Genomic DNA, 19,986 nt, shown 5'->3' with positions numbered 1-19,986 from the left:
AAGGCAAGAGGCAGTATCCTTTCAGCCCCAATTTAATGCCATATTTAACCTTCCTAAACCATTTTTTTTCTGCAAGACCTTGTGTTTGTGGGGGGATGCAACTCGGATGAGAGATTAGTCTGCAGCATCAATCCGGCTGTGTATTTTTTACTAAGATGGACAGCCAGTTAACACCTAAACGGCCTCCAAAAAGCACACAAAGTTTGTTTTTCATTGTGTTTTCGTCAAGTCATATACAAAAGGTAAACATGGTAGGCTGTAGGGTACTGGGACTTGGCAGCTACACAACAGCTAAGCACACAATAGCACACAGGTCAGACATATAAGATAAGTGTCATTCATTGAAAAATATTGTCGACTAAAACAGCACATTTGTCAATATAAACAAGGAACAAATAATTCTAGTTGCATATTTCTTACACATACTAGTCTCCAAGGCAGAAGCATTTTAGAAAGTATCTTGAAACAACAGTGTCTGCATCAGTCGACATACTGCATCATGAGCTTGATTTTACATCATGAATTATTGTACCGTATATGTGTCGCCTAAAACAATTACCACTCCACTTCAACTTAAAGACCGTATAAGTCCATTTGAATTGGTTGATAATTAATTGATGACTGTTTACGTACTTACCATTATCCTCAATTGAGCATACCTTTTCCAAAATTCTACAAGTATGTATAATGTAAATCGGCTAATACTCAAGCCTTAAATAAATGTATTTTAGCGGAAGAGAAAAAGTCGTATCCAAACAGCCCTATAAAATCCCCAAAACTTTTTTTTTTACAGAGAATCTATTTATGATGTATGTGTAGTGTTTTCAACCTATCAACATTCTTTTCCACAGACTGCCCAACAAAATTTAAACTTACGTATAATATCCTATTGGCTAATTGAACTTTTTTAAAAATTTTTTATTTTATTATTTTTTTTTTTAGTGAGTTCAAGACATAAAGTGCATTCAGGCTGCAGTCAACATTGTTATTTCCCCTCAGAAACATTCAAAAACTCAGTGTCACTGTCCTTATACAGTGTGCACGGAGAGTATTCAGACCCCTTTAAATGGTTCACTCTTTATGTCATTCCAGCCATTTGCTAAAATCAATTTTATTTCTCATTCATGTACACCCCATCTTGAGAGAAAAAAATAGAATTGTTGACATTTTTGCAAATGTGTTAAAATCCATCCATCCTTCCATCTTCCTCCGCTTATCCGAGGTTGGGTCACGGGGGCAGCAGCCTAAGCAGGGAAGCCCAGACTTCCCTCTCCCTAGCCACTTCGTCTAGCTCTTCCCGGGGGATCCCGAGGCGTTCCCAGACCATCCATCCATCCATTTTCTACCGCTTATTCCCTTTCGGGGTCGCGGGGGGCGCTGGCGCCTATCTCAGCTACAATCGGGCGGAAGGCGGGGTACCCAGACCAGCCGGGAGAAATAGTCTTCCCAATGTGTCCTGGGTCTTCCCTGTGGCCTCCTATCGGTTGGACGTGCCATAAACACCTCCCTAGGGAGCCGTTCGGGTGACATCCTGACCAGATACCCGAACCACCTCATCTGGCTCCTCTCGATGTGGAGGAGCAGCGGCTTTACTTTGAGCTCCTCTTGGATGGCAGAGCTTCTCAACCTATCCCTAAGGGAAAGTCCCGCCACATTACGGAGGAAACTCATTTTGGCCGCTTGTACCCGTGATCTTATCCTTTCGGTCATGACCCAAAGCTCATGACCATAGGTGAGGATGGGAACGTAGATCGACCTGTAATTTGAGAGCTTTGCCTTCCGGCTCAGCTCCTTCTTCACCACAATGGATCGGTACAACGTCCGCATTACTGAAGCCGCCGCCCCGATCCGCCTGTCGATCTCACGATCGACTCTTCCCCCACTCGTGAACAAGACTCCTAGGTACTTGAACTCCTCCACTTGGGGCAGGGTCTCCTCCCCAACCCGGAGATGGGACTCCACCCTTTTCCGGGCGAGAACCATGGACTCGGACTTGGAGGTGCTGATTCTCATTCCGGTCGCTTCACACTCGGCTGCGAACCGATCCAGTGAGAGCTGAAGATCTTGGCCAGATGAAGCCATCAGGACCACATCATCTGCAAAAAGCAGAGACCTAATCCCTCGGCCACCAAACCGGAACCCCTCAACGCCTTGACTGCGCCTAGAAATTCTGTCCATAAAAGTTATGAACAGAATCGGTGACAAAGGACAGCCTTGGCGGAGTCCAAACCTCACTGGAAATGTGTCCGACTCACTGCCGGCAATGCTGACCAAGGTCTGACACTGATCGTACAGGGAGCAGACCGCCACAATAAGACAGTCCGATACCCCATACTCTCTGAGCTCTCCCCACAGGACTTCCCGAGGGACACGGTCGAATGCTTTCTTCAAGTCCACAAAGCACATGCAGTGTTTCCCACAGGTCAGGCATCTATTTGTGGTGGTGTGGTCGGGCGGCGGGTGGGGGGGGTTTGGCGGGATGGCAGCGGCGGCGGCGATGACCAAGAAGAATGCGGAGTTGGAATATAATTACAACACTTTATGTACATATTTATATACATACTTATATAATATTTACATATTTATATAATATGTAACTACAAGCGCCATTCACAGACAGAGTCCCATTGCTTTTATGAGTGGTCGAGTGAGTCAAAAGCCGAGAAAAAAGAATAAATTTTTTTAAAAATTTTATTTCATTTGTGGTGGCCGTAATTCTTTTGTGGCGGGCTGCCACAAATAGATTAATGTGTGGGAAACCCTGACATGTAGACTGGTTGGGCAAACTCCCATGCACCCTCAAGAAACCTGCCGAGAGTATAGAGCTGGTCCACAGTTCCACAACCAGGACGAAAACCACACTGTTCTTCCTGAAGCCGAGGTTCGACTATCCGGCGTAGCCTCATCTCCAGTACACCTGAATAACAATTATGTATTTTACTGTATTAAAATAAAAAACTCAAAAATTACATGTACAAGTATCCAGACCCTTTGCTCAATGCTTTGTTGATGCACCTTTGGCAGCAAGTCAAGCTTGGGACACCTGTCTCTTGGCAGTTTTGCCCATTCCTCTTTGCAGCACCTCTCAAGCTCTTTCAGAATGGATGGGAACCTTTGGTTTTCATCCAGGAAGTTTCTGTAATTTAATTTTTCCCTCTATGCGGACTAGTCTCTCAGTTCCTGCCGCTAAAAACCATACCCACTTTTGTGGTTTGTGGCGCCGCATGCGCGTGCTGGTTAACGAGGCTGGCGGAATTGCCGGCTTCGTTTTCGTTTGTCGTCATGTTGGTTGGCTTATCAGGTGTCGGCCTGGGCGTGCACTTGTACCGTCTACTGGGTGCAGCCAGACAGGCAAGAGAGGATGGCGGCAGTATCAGGTGTTGTCAATAAGAGCTTTTTGAAATATTGGAGCAGAGGTCTTTAGCGAGTGAATAGAATTCTATCTAACTTATGGAGAAAAAAAAAACAATGTAAATGAAGCTCATTAAAAGGGGGAGGTTGTGAAGATTCGTATAAGAAAATCATGTTTAATCGGCCAATCAAAGAGGAAAAAAGCGATTACATTGTCCTGAGTTAAAGTTAAAATGCCAATGATTGTCACACACACACAAATTGTGGCGAAATTATTCTCTGCATTTGACCCATCACCCTTGATCTGGGAGGTGAGGGGGGCAGTGGGCAGCAGCGGTGGCCGTGCCCAGAGAGTGGTCGAGGTGGTAAGATTGCCTGGAGATCTACTGAAAGTAGCGATATGTGGGGACGATTTGATGTTTAGACCTAAATTTAAATTTTAACATCAACAGAAAGGAGCAAAATTGGGCAAAAGGACAAAAAGCTTGATAGGTCCTTGTCTTTCTTGTGAATGATAGATATATCAGGGGCCGGCATGGCGTGGTTTGGAGAGTGGCCGTGCCAGCAACCTGAGGGTAGCTGGTTTAATCCCCACCTTCTACCAACCTCGTCGCATCCGTTGTGTCTTTGAGCAAGACATGTCACCCTTGCTCCTGATGGGTCGTGGTTAGGGCCTTGCATGACAGCTCCCCTCCAAAGCAGTGATTCTCAAAATTCAAAATGTCATAGTTTTAACTCTGAGAGTGTACAAATGGAACCAAACTGACCCATAACTGTCAGTTACAGACATTGTAAGGGTCAATTTGGACCGCTCTAGAGGAACCCACAGAGTCTTTGGAATGAGAACTACTGTAAAAGGGTATTCAATCGAACAGTGGCCACAGTGCAGGGAGACCCACTGGGGGTGAGGACATTAGTCTTAAGGTACAAATCGATGTTAAAACAGGCCAAAACTATGTTAAAAAAAGGCCACATATTTTTGTAAAGCATAATGACACTAAATTCCCATACTTGGCAGCCCTGTGATAATTAGCTGCAAAGGTTTACGGGGAATGAGAATATCTTCTTTACCCCACCATCCAATGTTATCTGCATGCGGCCAGCGAAGAACGGCGGTTGTACAGTTTAGCCATGACCGCTCAGTATTTACCGCATACTTCAACAACCTCCGTAGCGTAGTCTTCAAAAATCTGGACAGGGGTCCCAAGGAGTGGACCTTTTTTTTTACATGCCGCCCGTATCAGGTCCTTAGTCTGGTAGCGATGGAGACGGATGATTACAGGCTGTGTCTACGACCCTCGTTGTGGTTTACTGATGAGTGCCGTGTGTGCACAATCCAGTTTGGTGGGACATTGAAGAGTCTTCTCGCCAAACAATTCAACACGTAAGTTAGAGAAAAAACTTGAGTGCCTGGGTATTTGGGTGAACTCCGGAAGGCCAATTATTTGGATGTTATTCCTGTGGCTTTCAAAGTTCTCAACCTTCGCAGCTAGTCTAGCGTTGTTACACCGTTCAGCATTGTTTTCCAAAAAATCAAGAGCTTGTTACTGTGATCTGCATTTTGTCCAATCTAGATTCCACAGTCGCAAAAGTGTTTTTTGTATTTGTATCTAGCTATGTGATTCTCCAGCAGGCGAGCTATGCTAGTCAGATACGAGTTACTGCATGACGCAGAGGCTTCTGATTGAGCTTTCCTTTAACACTTTTTGTAACCCAGCTCCAGCGGAAGATGGAGGAAACAAGATTACGGTTGCAGGAAGAAGCCAACAGGTAAATCATGGTACCCTGTAAATTAATTTACGGAAATTATGCAAATTATATCAGAGGTCACCAACCTTTTTGAAACCAAGAGCTACTTCTTGGGTACTGATTAATGCAAAGGGCTACCAGTTTGATACACACTTAAAAAAGTTGCCAGAAATAGCCAATTTGCCCATTTTACCTTTAATAAATAAATAAATAAAAACAATTAAAAAAAAAACACTTAATTGAACGGTTTAAAAGAAGAGAAAACAGAAAAAAAATGAAAATAAAATTTTGAAACATAGTTTATCTTCAATCTCAACTCTTTAAAATTCAAAATTCAACCAAAAAAAAGAAGAGAAAAACTAGCTATTTTGAATATTTTTGAAAAAATAAAAAAAAGAATTTATGGATCATCATTCGTAATTTTTCCTGATTAAGATTAATTTTTGAATTTTGATGACATGTTTTAATTAGGTTAAATTCCTATCTGCATTTTGTTAGAATATATAACAAATTGGACCAAGCTATATTTCTAACAAAGACAAATCATTATTACTTCTAGATTTTCTAGAACAAAAATTTTAAAAGAAATTCAAAAGACTTTGAAATAAGATTTAAATTTGATTCTAAACATTTTCTAGATTTGCCAGAATAATTTTTTTGAATTTTAATTATAAGTTTGAAGAAAGATTTCACAGGACTAATTAAATGTATTTACTATTTTTTACAACAACCAAAAAAATTGTCAGGAAAGAAAAGGAAGGAGTTTACAAGGTAAAAAGGTATATATGTTTAAAAAATCCTTAAATCATTTTTAAGGTTGTATTTTTTCTCTAAAATTGTCTTTCTGAAAGTTATAAGAAGCAAAGTAAAAAAATAAATGAATTTATTTAAACAAGTGAAGACCAAGTCTTACAAATATTTTCTTGGATTTTCAAATTCTATTTGAGTTTTGTCTCTCTTAGAATTAAAAATGTCAAGCAAAGCAAGACCAGCTTACTAGTAAATGAATAAAATTAAAGAAATAGAGGCAGCTCACTGGTAAGTGCTGCTATTTGAGCTATTTTTAGAACAGGCCAGCGGGCTACTCATCTGGTCCTTACGGGCTACCTGGTGCCCGCAGGCACCGCGTTGGTGACCCCTTAATTAGATTATGACGTTTAATTTTAACCCTCTCAAATTGGCCTTGGCATATTTTACCTTGACTTTTTTCTACATAGATGTATAATAAACAATTGGGAAATTTCTGGTACGATATTCTTTTACTATGTTAATTTTTGTTTTGCATTTTTAAGACAGTTTATCGATGTGTGTGTGTCAGGAGATTTGCAGCCTCCGGGGCAATGACTCCAGAGGAGCAGGAGCAGCGAATTCTTTATACCAATGTTTTGGAGTACGAGCAAGACCATGTAAGTTGGATTTATTTTCTGCAATATGAACCTTCAAGGGGAAATACAGTTTACAACTAAGTATTTCACACTTTTTAATTATTTCTTCTTTATTTAGGATTGGCCCAAGCAATGGAAAGCCAACATGAGGGAGAATTCTGATGATGTCGCTTTAGTGACTGAATTGATTTCCTGCCTGCTCAGGTAAACAAGACAGCATGAGGTTAAAGTGGCATCTTGGGCAAAATTACCATTTCTATTATTTGCCCACTTGAAATGTTTTAATCTTGTAATCAAGTCTTGCATACAAAGGTATTCAGGGTTTCCCCAACTTATAAACCGAGCCCACTCTAGAGACACTCTGGGTCTCTCAGCAAGACAAAGCTGAGCATTTATCCAATAATTGTCTAGTTTGGCTGCAGTGGAACAACTCACTCTATGCACTGAATGTATTAGAAGAAAGTATTGTCAGCTGTCGTGAAAATAGCTGATTCTGAACAAAAGTTGAACCCATTCTAGCACATATTTAGTCAGTGAAATGTAAACACAAAAGCACATATTTGATTTTGACCACTTTTTAAAAATATTTTATCAATTGCCACTGCCATGTACCCCGTATCTCAAGCAGATCTCCAAGGCAAACAGCCTCTGGCATGTTAGAACAAGGTGGGTCTGTTGGGCTGCTGTGCGAAGCGGGGCTGTGCACGTTCCGCAGCGGGAGGATCCACCGGCTAAGCCGCCAGCCGCCTTAGCCAAGATATGGGCGGCGCCCCGGCCGTACCGCAGACATTGGCACCCCCGCATTTCTCCTGACAGTAACACTACCCGCTATAAGGTGACCCCTGGCGGATCAAGGATACAAAAGCTGGAGACCCATGAGCATTCCTCAGGACCGGACCCTTCCCAATCGACCAGATACTGAAATCCCCGGCCCAGCCATCTGGAGTCTAAAATGGCCTTCATCGTGTAGGCTCGGTGGGAAGAGGTGTCGAAGAAGGGCACAGCGGACTGGTTTTACCCGGCTTGAGGTTGAAAACGTGATGTATGGAGGCATCTGGAGTTTGACTGCCGCAGGGCTGATGATGCGGGTGATCTTGAAGGGCCCCACAAGCCTGGAAGAAAACTTCCTCGAGAGGCCAATGGTAAGTCCTGAGACGTCAGCCAGACATCTTGTCCAGGTTGATAAGTGGTAACTGGTATCCTGTGGCAATCCGCCAGCCTACGGTTTCCTGCCACACCTGATGAGCTTGGCTAATGTGCTGGTGGACGGATGGGATTGCCATCTCTGACTCCTGGGATGGAAAAAGAGGCAGCTGGTAACCGTAGCCGACTTTAAAAGGAGACATACCTGTGGCCGAGAAGATGAGGGAATTGTGAGCGTCCTCCACCCAAGGAAGGTGGGAGGACCAGGATGAAGAGAGTCGGTGGCATACACAGCGAAGTGCCGCTTCCAGATCGGGGTTAGCTCGCGCTGTCTGGCTGTTGGTTTAGGGATAATATCTTGACGAAATGACCCGGGCGGCCCCCGATGACTTGCAAAAAAAGTATGCCATATTTGGGATGCGAATTGGGGTCCCCTGTCAAAGACCAGGTCCAGAAAAATACCATGAATGTGGAAAACATGCTTAACCATAGTTGAGCAGTTTCTAAGGATGTAGCTAGTTTAGACAGCGGAATAAAGTGTGCCATCTAAAAAAAACGGTCGACCACATTGAGAATGACAGAGTTTCCCCCGGAAACTAGAAGGACAAATTAAATCCAATACAATGTGGGACTACGGTTGTGACAGAATGGGTAGTGGATAGAAAAGACCGGCTTGAGGCTGATTAGAGGCCTGAACTCTGGCACCAACGGCGCAGGCGTTAACAAAGTCCTTGAAGTCTCTTCCCATCGGAGAAAAATTGAGGCCGGCCATTGTGAGACCAAGAAGAGACCAAGTGCGCCTCATGCCAGGATGACAAAATATTTTAGATGAGTGTCCCCACTGCAAGACTTCAGACCTCAGTTCATTGGGGACAAACAGCTTGCTTTCGAGAACGTTGTCATGGACCTTTTTTGTTTGTGTCATTTGAAATGTGTGACACGTTATGTTTTTAATCCTAATTTAGCAACAAGAAATGTTATACACCTGGGTGCGTCTTAACACACATATGCTTCCAAAAACATTTGTAATGGTTTCTGGGCTCCACATAAATGTGCGGTGAGTTTACAGGTAATGGACACTGACTCTTTGTGTTTGGCAATCCAAATAATTGTGGCGCAGCACATATGAATGTATCAGAAACACTGGGTTGTCTCAATTAATTAATAAATATGTGCTCTTCTAATAAAGTAATGCCACAGTGCATTTTGTATATATAAAAAATAGTGTGTATCAATATAAAATAAAGGACAGAGCTTTTTTGCCAATATCCAATATTCCGATATTGTCCAACTCTTAATTACCGATTCCGATATCAACCGATATCGATATATACCAGGGGTCTCAAACTCAATTTACCTGGGGGCCACTGGATGCATAAACTGGGTGAGGCTGGGCCGCGAGAAAAGATTTCTTAAAAAATCTAACATGCACTTTTTAATGAATTCACCTTCTATGAATGACTTTCCGGCCCTAGCAACATACTTGTTCACCTCAACCAACGCAAGTAGGGAGGTTGGGAGCGTGGGGAGTTGGTGGTAGCACGTGTGTGTATATTGTAGCCCGGAAGAGTTAGGTCTGCATGGTATTCTGGGTAATTGTTCTTGTGTGTTTATGTTGTGTTACGATGCGGATGTTCTCCCAAAATGTGTTTGTCATTCTTGTTTGGTGTGGGTTCACCGTCTGGCACATATTTGTAACAGTGTTAAAAGTTTTTTTACGGCCACCCTTAGTGTGACGTGTGTAGCTGTTGATCAAATATATCTTGCAATAACACGTGTGTCGCACATGGCCAGATGCAACATACAACTGGGCTTGCACGCTGTCAGTTCAGGATGTAGGGGGCGCTAAAGGCAGTGCCATTATGGCACTCCCTGAATATTGTTGATCTGGTAAAAATTGACAGGGGCTTCGAGAGAATTGGTGCCCTGAAATTCAGGGGTCTCCCGGGAAAATTGGGGACGTTGGCAAGCGCCGTTCTTACTAAACTCGCGGGCCGCGCCAACATCATATTGTCCTATCAAAGCGCGGGCCACATAATAACGTCTCGCGGGCCGCATGTTTGAGTCCCCTGATATATGCAGTCGTGGAATTAACACATTATTATGCCTAGTTTTGTTGTGATGCCCAGCTGGATCCATTAAACAATGTGACAAGGTTTTCCAAAATAAATCAACTCAAGTTATGGGAAAAATGCCAACATCGCAATGCCATATTTATTATTGGAGTCACAAGGTGCATTATTTTTTTTAACATATCTCAAAACAGCAGCTTTGAATTTGGGATGAGAGAGCATGTGGAGGTTGAGGTGGGCGGGGTTGAGGTAGGGGAGGTTGTAGGGGGTGGCGGGGGTCGTATATTGTAGCGTCCCGGAAGAGTTAGTGCTGCAAGGGGTTCTGGGTATTTGTTCTGTTGTGTTACGATGCGAATGTTCTCCCGAAATGTGTTTGTCATTCTTGTTTGGTGTGGGTTCACAGTGTGGCGCATATTTGTAACAGTGTTAAAGTTGTTTACACGGCCAACCTCAGTGTGACCCGTATGACTGTTGGACAAGTATGGATGGCATTCACTAGTGTGTGTGTGAAAAGCCATAGGTATTATGTGATTGGGTCGGCACGCAAAGACAGTGCCAATAAGGTTAATTGGCACTCTGTACGTCTTCCTACGTCCGAGTTCACAGCAGGGTTTTAAAAAGTAATACATTTTTTGTTTGGAAACCGATACCGATAATTTTGAAACCGATACCGATATTTTCCTATATTACATTTCAAAGCATTTATCGGCCGATAATATCGGACATCTCTAACAGTGACGTAATTAAAAGTTTGAATACTTGCTTTCATTTCACCCCTTGTTACTCATAGTTTATGTAACAACATACTTATTTAAGTCCTTTGTCTCCTTCCTGCAGTTCTGATCATCCAGTGGTGAAGCTGCTGAAGAAACAACAATATCGCATCTACAACAGGCTGTATCCGATTGTCAGTAAAGGACTAGCAACAAGTCATGCACTAGCAGTGAGACCATCCGACAGCGGTAACAACCCCGTACATCCAGGTAGGGTTTATTATGACTGATCTCATTTTACACAGGAATCCGGGGTTCATTGACCACTCGAATTGTGTCAATACTACCCAGTGCGAATTCACGTAAATTCAGATGATATCATATTTCCATACAGTGGTTGCACGCGACCCGGTTACAGACGCGTCACCGACTTAAGTAGCACCTTATTATTTTAGCATTAACGCAATCTTGGAATTTTCAAACCAAAACATCTATTGTAAAATGCGGAATATTACAGAAATTGACATAAATGTGAGGGAAATTTGAGGATAAGGAATTTTTGTATGGCGAAATCATGTGCCCTTGACCCCAAAACACTCACACGCCCCTTCAAAAACTAAACAACTATTTGAAACACAGACTAAGTTTGCGTACAAACTGCAAAGCTAATGCTAGCCAGGACAACACATCTCATCTGCGTGTGTCATTGTGGACGACATCACCGATGCAGGGGTTAAAATATGGAACTGTTTAAAGGATGAAATAAAACACAGCACCAACATAAACCAGTTTAAAAAGCTTTTTAAATCATTTATCATTAGTAAATATAAGAAAGAAGAGCAAACATTGTTTTAGAAAGACAATAATATATATGTATATGAATACAATTTATGATTTCATAATTATACATATAGGTTCTATTAAAATGTATATATCACCACTTTATATGGAATTTAAATGAATTGTGTATGTATGATATATGTTTATATATATATATATATATATATATATATATATATATATATATATATATGTATGTGTGTGTGTGTATATATGTATATATGTGTGTATGTGTCTGTATGTATATATATATATATATATATATATATATAAGTGTACAAATGTATATGTTTGATTTAAATGTTAAACTGTGTATATGAGACGTGTGCTACATATATGTTGCTTATATATTGTTTAAAAAAAAAAAAGTAATATAAGTGAAGCATGTTTTAGATTTTATTTATTTTGAACCTTGTTCTTGTTGTGATGGGGTAGGTTTATATAAGCGTTGCTTTAACCTACACCCTTTCGGCTCAATCATTGCTCAAATGAGTGTTTTTTTTCATTTTTTTTTTCTTTTCTTGTTGTTGTTCTTTGTTTTATGTGAAGATTGCCGAGAAAAAAAAAAAAAAAAAAAAAGTACAGACAAGAAGGTGTGAAGACAGGATGGAAGCCATAACTTTAGGGGTACTGTTTTTATTCTAAACAACCTCAAGTTGTCTCCACACTCCAAAACATAGTAGTTGTCAAATAACAAAAGCAAATTTGCAGCCTTCCCAATAAAAGTGATGTGTAGAGCTACATCATTATGGCCAAACTAATAATCACGATTATTTTAATCAGTACTGAAATTGATTGTTTACTGTTAGGTAAAATATATTTTACTGCACTTTCTATTTTGAACAAACAGTATGGGAACTTGGCTTTCATTTTAAAATGAAACTTAAAATAAAAATAATTAATCAATAATAAAGTTAAATGTACAAAAGACAAAGGGCTAACCAAAATGAATATGCCATTGCAAAGTGCGATCATTGCATGCAAACAAGTGAAAAAATGTGATTATACGCAAAAGGCGCATACTACAAGGAACACATGTACTGCTCAGGGTATATATATTTTTATATATATATATATATGTATATATACATACATACACACATATATATATATGTGTGTATGTGTGTGTGTGTGTGTACACAAACCCCGTTTCCATATGAGTTGGGAAATTGTGTTGGATGTAAATATAAACGGAATACAATGATTTGCAAATCATTTTCAACCCATATTCAGTTGAATATGCTACAAAGACAACACATTTGATGTTCAAACTGATCAACATTTTTTTTTTGCAAATAATCATTAACTCTAGAATTTGATGCCAGCAACACGTGACAAAGAAGTTGGGAAAGGTGGCAATGAATACAGATAAAGTTGAGGAATGCTCATCAAACACTTATTTGGAACATCCTATAGGTGTGCAGGCTAATTGGGATGCCATGATTGGGTATAAAAACAGCCTCCCAAAAAATGCTCAGAGTTTCACAAGAAAGGATGGGGCGAGGTACACCTCTTTGTCCACAACTGCGTGAGCAAATAGTCAAACAGTTTAAGAACAACATTTCTCAAAGTGCAATTGCAAGAAATTTAGGGATTACACCATCTACATGATGGCGCCCCCCGTGGCTGACGACTTTGTGTCCTCCTCCCGACAACATTTACGTTTTTTATTTATTTTAGTACTAATTTGCATCCTAAATGCAAAGTTTTTGCATGGAACAGTGAGATATAACAGAGATGCACTTCTGGACATCGGAAAAGCTCACCATGAGCTCACTTACTGTCTGATGGACTTCAACTTTCTTCTACGACGAGACCCCGCTAACCACAAAACAACAAGAACAACAAGGGGCTACGAGCGGGGCTACATGCTAGGCTAAAGGCTAGAGCTACGCGACCACCACTACCTAGCCTGCTGCTAGCTAACGTGCGCTCGCTCGACAACAAACTGGATGAGCTGAGGACCAGGATTACATCCCAGCGTGAACTGAGAGAATGCTGTGCTCTTATTTTCAAGTGTGGAATGAAGACACTGAACTAGCGTTTCAGGACTGCTTTGGGAATACAGACTGGGACATGTTCTAAACTGCTGCTCAGAGGGATGATGGTACTGTGGACATAGAGGAATATGCTTCCATTGTAACTGGCTACATCAGCACGTGTGTGGAAAACATTGTTCCCACAAAACAATACAAGATATACCCAAACCAAAAACCCTGGATTAACTGTGATGTTCGGTCCAAGCTACATGCCCACTCCACTGCGTTTGTCTGAGGACTACAAGAAGGCCAGATATGACCCGCGTAAATCCATCAGCAAGGCCAAGGGACACTAAAGACAAAAGCTGGAGGGATTCTACTCCACCACAGATTCCCGGCACATGTGGCAAGGCCTGCAACACATCACAGACTACAAGCAGGGGAGCAGGGGGGTCACAAACAGCCAACGACCACTGCCAGATGAGCTGAATGAGTTCTACGCCCGCTTCGAGGTCCTCAACACCAACCAACAGAGAGGGGTTCTGACCATGGAGCGCACGCAGGACTCACCACTCACTGTGACAACAGCAGAGGTACGTACAGTTCTGAGGAGAACAAACCCACGGAAGGCCGCCGACCCAGACAACATCCCTGGCCAGGCCCTCAGGGTGTGTTCATCAGAGCTGGCTGACGTACTTGCTGACTTATACAACTTGTCACTAGCACAAGCTGTTGTGCCCACCTGCTTCAAGATCACCACCATCGTGCCCCTGCCAAAGAAAAATACTGTGACCTGTCTGAATGACTATCGCCCTGTTGCACTCACCCCAATAGTGAGGACGTGCTTCGAGAGGATAGTCATGTCACACATCAAGAAGACCATCCCAGACACACTGGACCCTCTACAGTTTGCCTACTGGCAGAACCGGTCCACTGCGGATGCAGTCAACACCGTCATCCACACCACCCTCACCCACTTAGAGGGCAAGGACACCTATGCCAGGCTATTATTCATTGACTACAGCTCTGCTTTTAACACGGTCATCCCACAAAAACTCACTGCTAAACTCCTCACTGTTGGTCTGACACCAACTTTCTGTGACTGGGTCCTGAACTTTCTCACAAACCGGCCCCTGTCAGTCAGAATCGGCAACCAGACATCAGGCACAAAGGTTCTAAGCGTAGGGACCCCCCCAAGGTTGCGTGCTGAGCCCCCTACTGTACACCCTCTTCACACACGACTGTGTGGCCTCCCAAAACAACACCGGTATCATCAAGTTTGCAGATGATACTACGGTCGTCAGACTGATCACCGGGGGAGCTGAGAAGGGAGGTAGCGGAACTGGTGGCCTGGTGTCAGGATAATAATCTCTCCTTGAACACAGACAAGACCACGGAGATTATTATTGACCCACAGAGAAGGAGTGCACAGTACACACCTCTGTACATAGGGGGGACAAAGGTGGACAGGGTGAAAACCTTTAAATTCCTCGGGACCCAAATTAGCGAGGACCTCACCTGGGATCACAACACCCAACAAACAATAAAGAAAGCCCAGCAGCAACTGTACTCCCTAAGAAGACAGAGAAAATTTGGTATGCCACCCAAAATTCTAAGCAACTTCTATAGAAGTACGGTTGAGAGTGTCCTTACCAGCTCAATCACGGTCTGGTTTGGAAACTACACTGCTAAGGACAGGAAGGCACTCTAGCGAGTGATTAAAACTGCTCAGTACATATAAGGAGCAGCCTTCCCCTCACTACAGGACATGTACTCTACCAGGGCCACCAGGAGAGCACACAACATCATAAAGGACAGTACACACCCCCAGCACAGTCTCTTTAGCTTCCTACCATCAGGCAGACAATACAGGAGCCTGAAATCCAGGGCTACGAGACTAACAAACAGTTTCTACCCACAGGCCAGCAGGCTTGTGAATGCTAACTTGTGAATGCTAGCTCCTCCACCCCTCCCCCATTTTTACTTTGTCTTTTGGAACAAAAGACAGGTACCTAGACCACCCCCGAACTGTGAACCATCACTGTAGACACTTTTCACCATTGATCACTAAAGACACTTTAACTGCTGCTGTGACCCAAGGTCACCTCCATATTTATACTGTTGACTGCCAATCAGAATGGGCAATAATGTTATGTACTTACTGTGCCTTGTATATACATTTTTATTTTTATTTTTAGCTAAGTACCGTGTGACTTGTTGAAGGGTGGACTAGCAAAGTAAGATTTTCATTGTACGGCAAACTGTCTGTTTAACTGTTTAACTGTGTCTGTTTAACAATAAACAATCATGAATCTTGAATCTTGAATCTTGAATCTACGGTCCATAATATCATCAAAAGGTTCATAGAATCTGAAAAAAAAATCACTCCACGTAAGCGGCATGGCCGGAAACCAACATTGAATGACCAAGACTTTCGATCCCTTAGATGGCACTGTATCAAAACCCGACATCAATTTCTAAAGGATATCACCACATGAGCTCAAGAACACTTCAGAAAACCATTGTCACGAAATACAGTTCGTTGCTACATCTGTAAATGCAAGTTAAAGTTCTACTATGCAAAAGCGAAAGCCATTTATCAACAACATCCAGAAACGCCGATGGCTTCTCTGGTCCCGAGATCATCTAAGATGGACTGATGCAAAGTGGAAAAGTGTTCTGCGGTCTAACGAGTCCACATTTCAAATCGTTTTTGGAAATATTCGACATCTTTCATCCGGAACAAAGGGGAAGCGAACCATCCAGACTGTTATCGATGCAAAGTTCAAAAGCCAGCATCTGTGATGGTATGGGGGTGCATTAGTGCCCAAGGCATGACTAACTTACACATCTGTGAAGGCACCATTAATGCTGAAAGGTACATACAGGTTTTGGAACAACATATGCTGCCATCTAAGCGCTGTCTTTTTCATGGACGCCCCTGCTTGTTTCAGCAAGACAATACCAAGCCACATTCAGCACGTGTTACAACAGCGTGACTTTGTAACGAAAGAGTGTGGGTACTTTCCTGACCCGCCTGCAGTCCAGACCTGTCTCCCATCGAAAATGTGAGGCGCATAATGAAGCGTAAAATACGACAGCAGACACCCCGGACTGTTGAACGACTGAAACTCTACATAAAACAACAATGGGAAAGAATTCCACTTTCAAAGCTTCAATAATTAGTTTCCTCAGTTCCCAAACGTTTATTGAGTGTTGCAAATCATTGTATTTTGTTTCTATTTACATTTAAAGGGGAACATTATCACAATTTCAAAAGGGTTAAAAACAATAAAAAAAAATCAGTTCCCAGTGGCTTGTTGTATTTTTTGAATTTTTTTTCTAAATTTTACCGGTCTCGGAATATCCCTAAATAAAGCTTTAAAGTGCCTTATTTTCGCTATCTGCGAAACCACTATCCATTTCCCTGTGATGTCACACAGTGCTGCCAATGTAAACAAACAATGGGAATACCACAGCAAGATATAGTGACATTAGCTCGGATTCAAACTCGGATTTCAGCGACTTAAGCGATTCAACAGATTACGCATGTATTGAAACAGATGGTTGGAGTATGAAAGTATTGAAGAAGAAACTGAAGCTATTGAGCGAATAGCTATTGACGCTATTCATAGCCATAGCATGGCCGAATAGCTGCATTAGCATCGCCGGTAAAATGTGCGGACCAAACGATCAGGACTTTCGCATCTTTTGACACTGGAGCAACCTAAATCCGTCGATTGGTGTTTTTTTCGCATTAAATGTGGGTGGAAGGCAACGTAATATAGTTGCAAATGCATCTAGAGGTTATCCATACATCTCTGTAGCATGTCTGCTTTAGCACCGCCGGTAAATAGCATGTTAGCATCGATTAGCTGGCAGTCAACATCAACAAAACTCACCTTTGTGATTTCGTTGACTATCGTTGCAAATGCATCTGCAGGTTATCCATACATCTCTGTGCCATGTCTGCCTTAGCATCGCCGGTAAAATGTGGAGACACTCCAGCACATTCAATGGGGGTCTGGCGTCAGACACTTTCGCATCTTCGGGCCAGTGGTGCAACTTGAATCCCTCCCTGTTAGTGTTGTTACACCCTCCGACAACACACCGTCGAGGCATGATGTCTCCAAGGTTCCAAAAAATAGTCAAAAAAAACGAAAATAACAGAGCTGAGACCCGGTGTTTGTAATGTGTTGAAAATGAAAATGGCGGGTGTGTTACCTCGGCGACGTCACGTTCTGACGTCATCGCCTCCAGCGCGATAAACAGAAAGGCGTTTAATTCGACAAAATTCACCCATTTAGAGTTCGGAAATCGGTTAAAAAAATATATGGTCTTTTTTCTGCACGATCAAGGTATATATTGACGCTTACATAAGTCTGGTGATAATGTTCCCCTTTAACACAATTTCCCAACTCATGTGGAAACAGGGTTTGTACTACAAATCATTTTTGTCATTATGGAGATGCTTTTCCCCAATCTTTCGTATTGACCAACAATTGGATAAAACATTTTGATGATTGTTTGTGCATCATTATCTGTTATAACCATCATCAGGCAGCACTACAAGCAATAACCAGGACTTCACCAGCGACTCCTTGCTTTCGCCGTCACTATCTCATGACGTAAACATTACCGATGATGTGGGAGAAGGGAAGGAACGTCGGCCGTATATGACGAAGGAGCTCGACAACTCTTTTGAAGATTTAGAGCAGTTTCTCTCCGAAATAGACTGGGATCAGCTGGACAGCAGCATTAAAGACTCTTGCTTCGACCCGGAGCTAAGCGGTGATAAGGCCACTTGTCAGGTGCTGGAGGAGGAAACCTTTTCAGACCTGGAGATGAGGGCGCTAAAACAACACCTGAAAGCAATTGTCAAAGACATACATATAGCCATTGGTGAGTTTGAAGAGAGAATGGAAGCATATGAAGTGGCACACTAAGTAATTCCAATCTCTTTATTTTAGAGCAACTTCTGTCACTTTGTTTGCTGTCCTTTGAGTGTCTGAACACAGCCAGCTATAAGGACTTGTGCCTGGCCAGCATCGAGGAGTCCTTTTTTATGCCTCTATGGAGTGCCTTGCTTGCTCTTTTCAGGTAATTGCTTTCTCTTAACTCTCGAAACTGCCGTTTGTCTCGCATTGGTGGCTGCTTTTGAAATTATTCGCGTTGGAATGAACTCTTCCTGGGTCAACCATGTCAGTTTGACAGCACTTAATGGGGGTGATTAGACCACGGCTTGTGTTCCAAGTAACCGCACCACGGATTCCCCCTATGGATCCACAGCCACCAGGTTTTAAACTTAAATAATATCTGCTCATGCAAAGAATATATTATCATTAGAGGTGAAACTCTTGGGGTGACGTTTCGATTCAGATTCGCTTCTCGATTCCACACGATTCTCGATTCAAACCGACTATGCAATGTATTATTTAGTATATTTCAATAAAATCTTTTCAAAATGACATATACACGTAACAAATAAGCATGGAGATGGCCTAAAAAATGATTTTCAAAAGTTTTTTCTTAAAAAAATTATCCAATTTGTTTGTAAAAGTAAAAATATATACTGGTTGTCGTTGAGAACCGGCTCCTAGGTTTTTGATTTGATACGTGTCGGCATGCACAACTTCGATTAACAGGTTAGAATTATTCACGGGAAATGAAAGCAACAGGACAACTTGCAAAGTGGATTTTGCATCAAATACTAGCATAAACATCCGCATGTGATAACGTGAATGATTGACGTGTTTTTGATCCCCCTCGAGACAGAAGTGAATCACCACCAGCAGCGGTGGCAAAGTCAGCAAGTCTGCTGTTAAAACTGCAGGTAACTAACAGACCATCAGCAGATTTGCTTAATTTTCCGCAAAATAATAGTTAACTCTAATAGTCGATGGTTGAAAAATTGCACTGTGTACAGTTGTACTTGACTCTCTTGTAGTTGTCTTTGACTGATGAAATTTTACTTCCTTTTGAGTTCACAGCATGTATAATGTATTACATTTAAAAAAAATAATACTTTTCATTTCTATTTGAAAAATGTTACACATGGGGCGGTGCGGCTTGGTTGGTAGAGCCTCACTACCAGCAACTTGAGCGTTTAGGTTCGATCCCTGCTTCCTCCATCCTAGTCACTGGCATTTTGTCCTTGGGCAAGACACTTTGCCCACCTGCTCCCAGTGCCACCCTCACTGGTTTAATTGTAGCTTAAATAGATGTATATCAGATCTGGGCAAATTAAGGGCCGGGGATTGAATGAGGCCCGTTAAGCTTTTCAATTTGGCCCGCCGGACATTCCCAAATATTTTTTTTAGATCTTTAAGATCGAAACTGTAGCTGCCATTACTATGTGCAGTGATGTTTTTAAATTACCGTAAGTCTTGAACTTTACAGTGGTTGGAATCTGCGCTTTTTTGGACGATATACTAGTTACTATTAGGGCTGCGAATCTTTGGGTGTCCCACGATTCCATTCAATATCGATTCTTGGGGTCACGATTCGATTCAAAAACGATTTTTTTTCCAATTCAACACGATTTTCGATTCAGAAACAATTTTTTTTTTCCCGATTTAAAATAATTCTCTATTCATTCAATACATAGGATTTCAGCAGGATCTACCCCAGTCTGCTGACATGCAAGCACGGTAGTAGATTTTTGTAAAAAGCTTTTATAATTGTAAAGGACAGTGTTTTATCAACTGATTGCAATAATGTAAATTTGTTTTAACTATTAAACGAACCAGAAATA

At 41.9% G+C, this 19,986-nt stretch overlaps 1 protein-coding gene across 5 annotated transcripts in view; it reads left to right on the top strand.

Moving 5' to 3' along the window:
• The window catches only part of LOC133568224 (VPS9 domain-containing protein 1-like), a 90,834-nt gene that overhangs the window by 39,697 nt on the left and 31,151 nt on the right, over positions 1-19,986 (top strand). For all 5 annotated transcript variants that reach the window (XM_061920019.1, XM_061920020.1, XM_061920021.1 and 2 more), the window contains exons 6-12: positions 1-13; positions 5,069-5,121; positions 6,419-6,506; positions 6,604-6,689; positions 10,538-10,683; positions 17,793-18,134; positions 18,203-18,332. The exon at positions 1-13 is cut by the window's left edge and continues 50 nt beyond it. In XM_061920019.1, the coding sequence (XP_061776003.1) occupies positions 1-13; positions 5,069-5,121; positions 6,419-6,506; positions 6,604-6,689; positions 10,538-10,683; positions 17,793-18,134; positions 18,203-18,332 (858 nt within the window). The remainder of the gene's footprint in view (positions 14-5,068; positions 5,122-6,418; positions 6,507-6,603; positions 6,690-10,537; positions 10,684-17,792; positions 18,135-18,202; positions 18,333-19,986) is intronic.

Source organism: Nerophis ophidion, linkage group LG14 (assembly GCF_033978795.1).
Source record: "Nerophis ophidion isolate RoL-2023_Sa linkage group LG14, RoL_Noph_v1.0, whole genome shotgun sequence".
NCBI classification, from domain to species: domain Eukaryota; kingdom Metazoa; phylum Chordata; class Actinopteri; order Syngnathiformes; family Syngnathidae; genus Nerophis; species Nerophis ophidion.
Note: the sequence above shows the minus strand (reverse complement) of the source record. Positions and strands in the feature narration are given on the sequence as shown.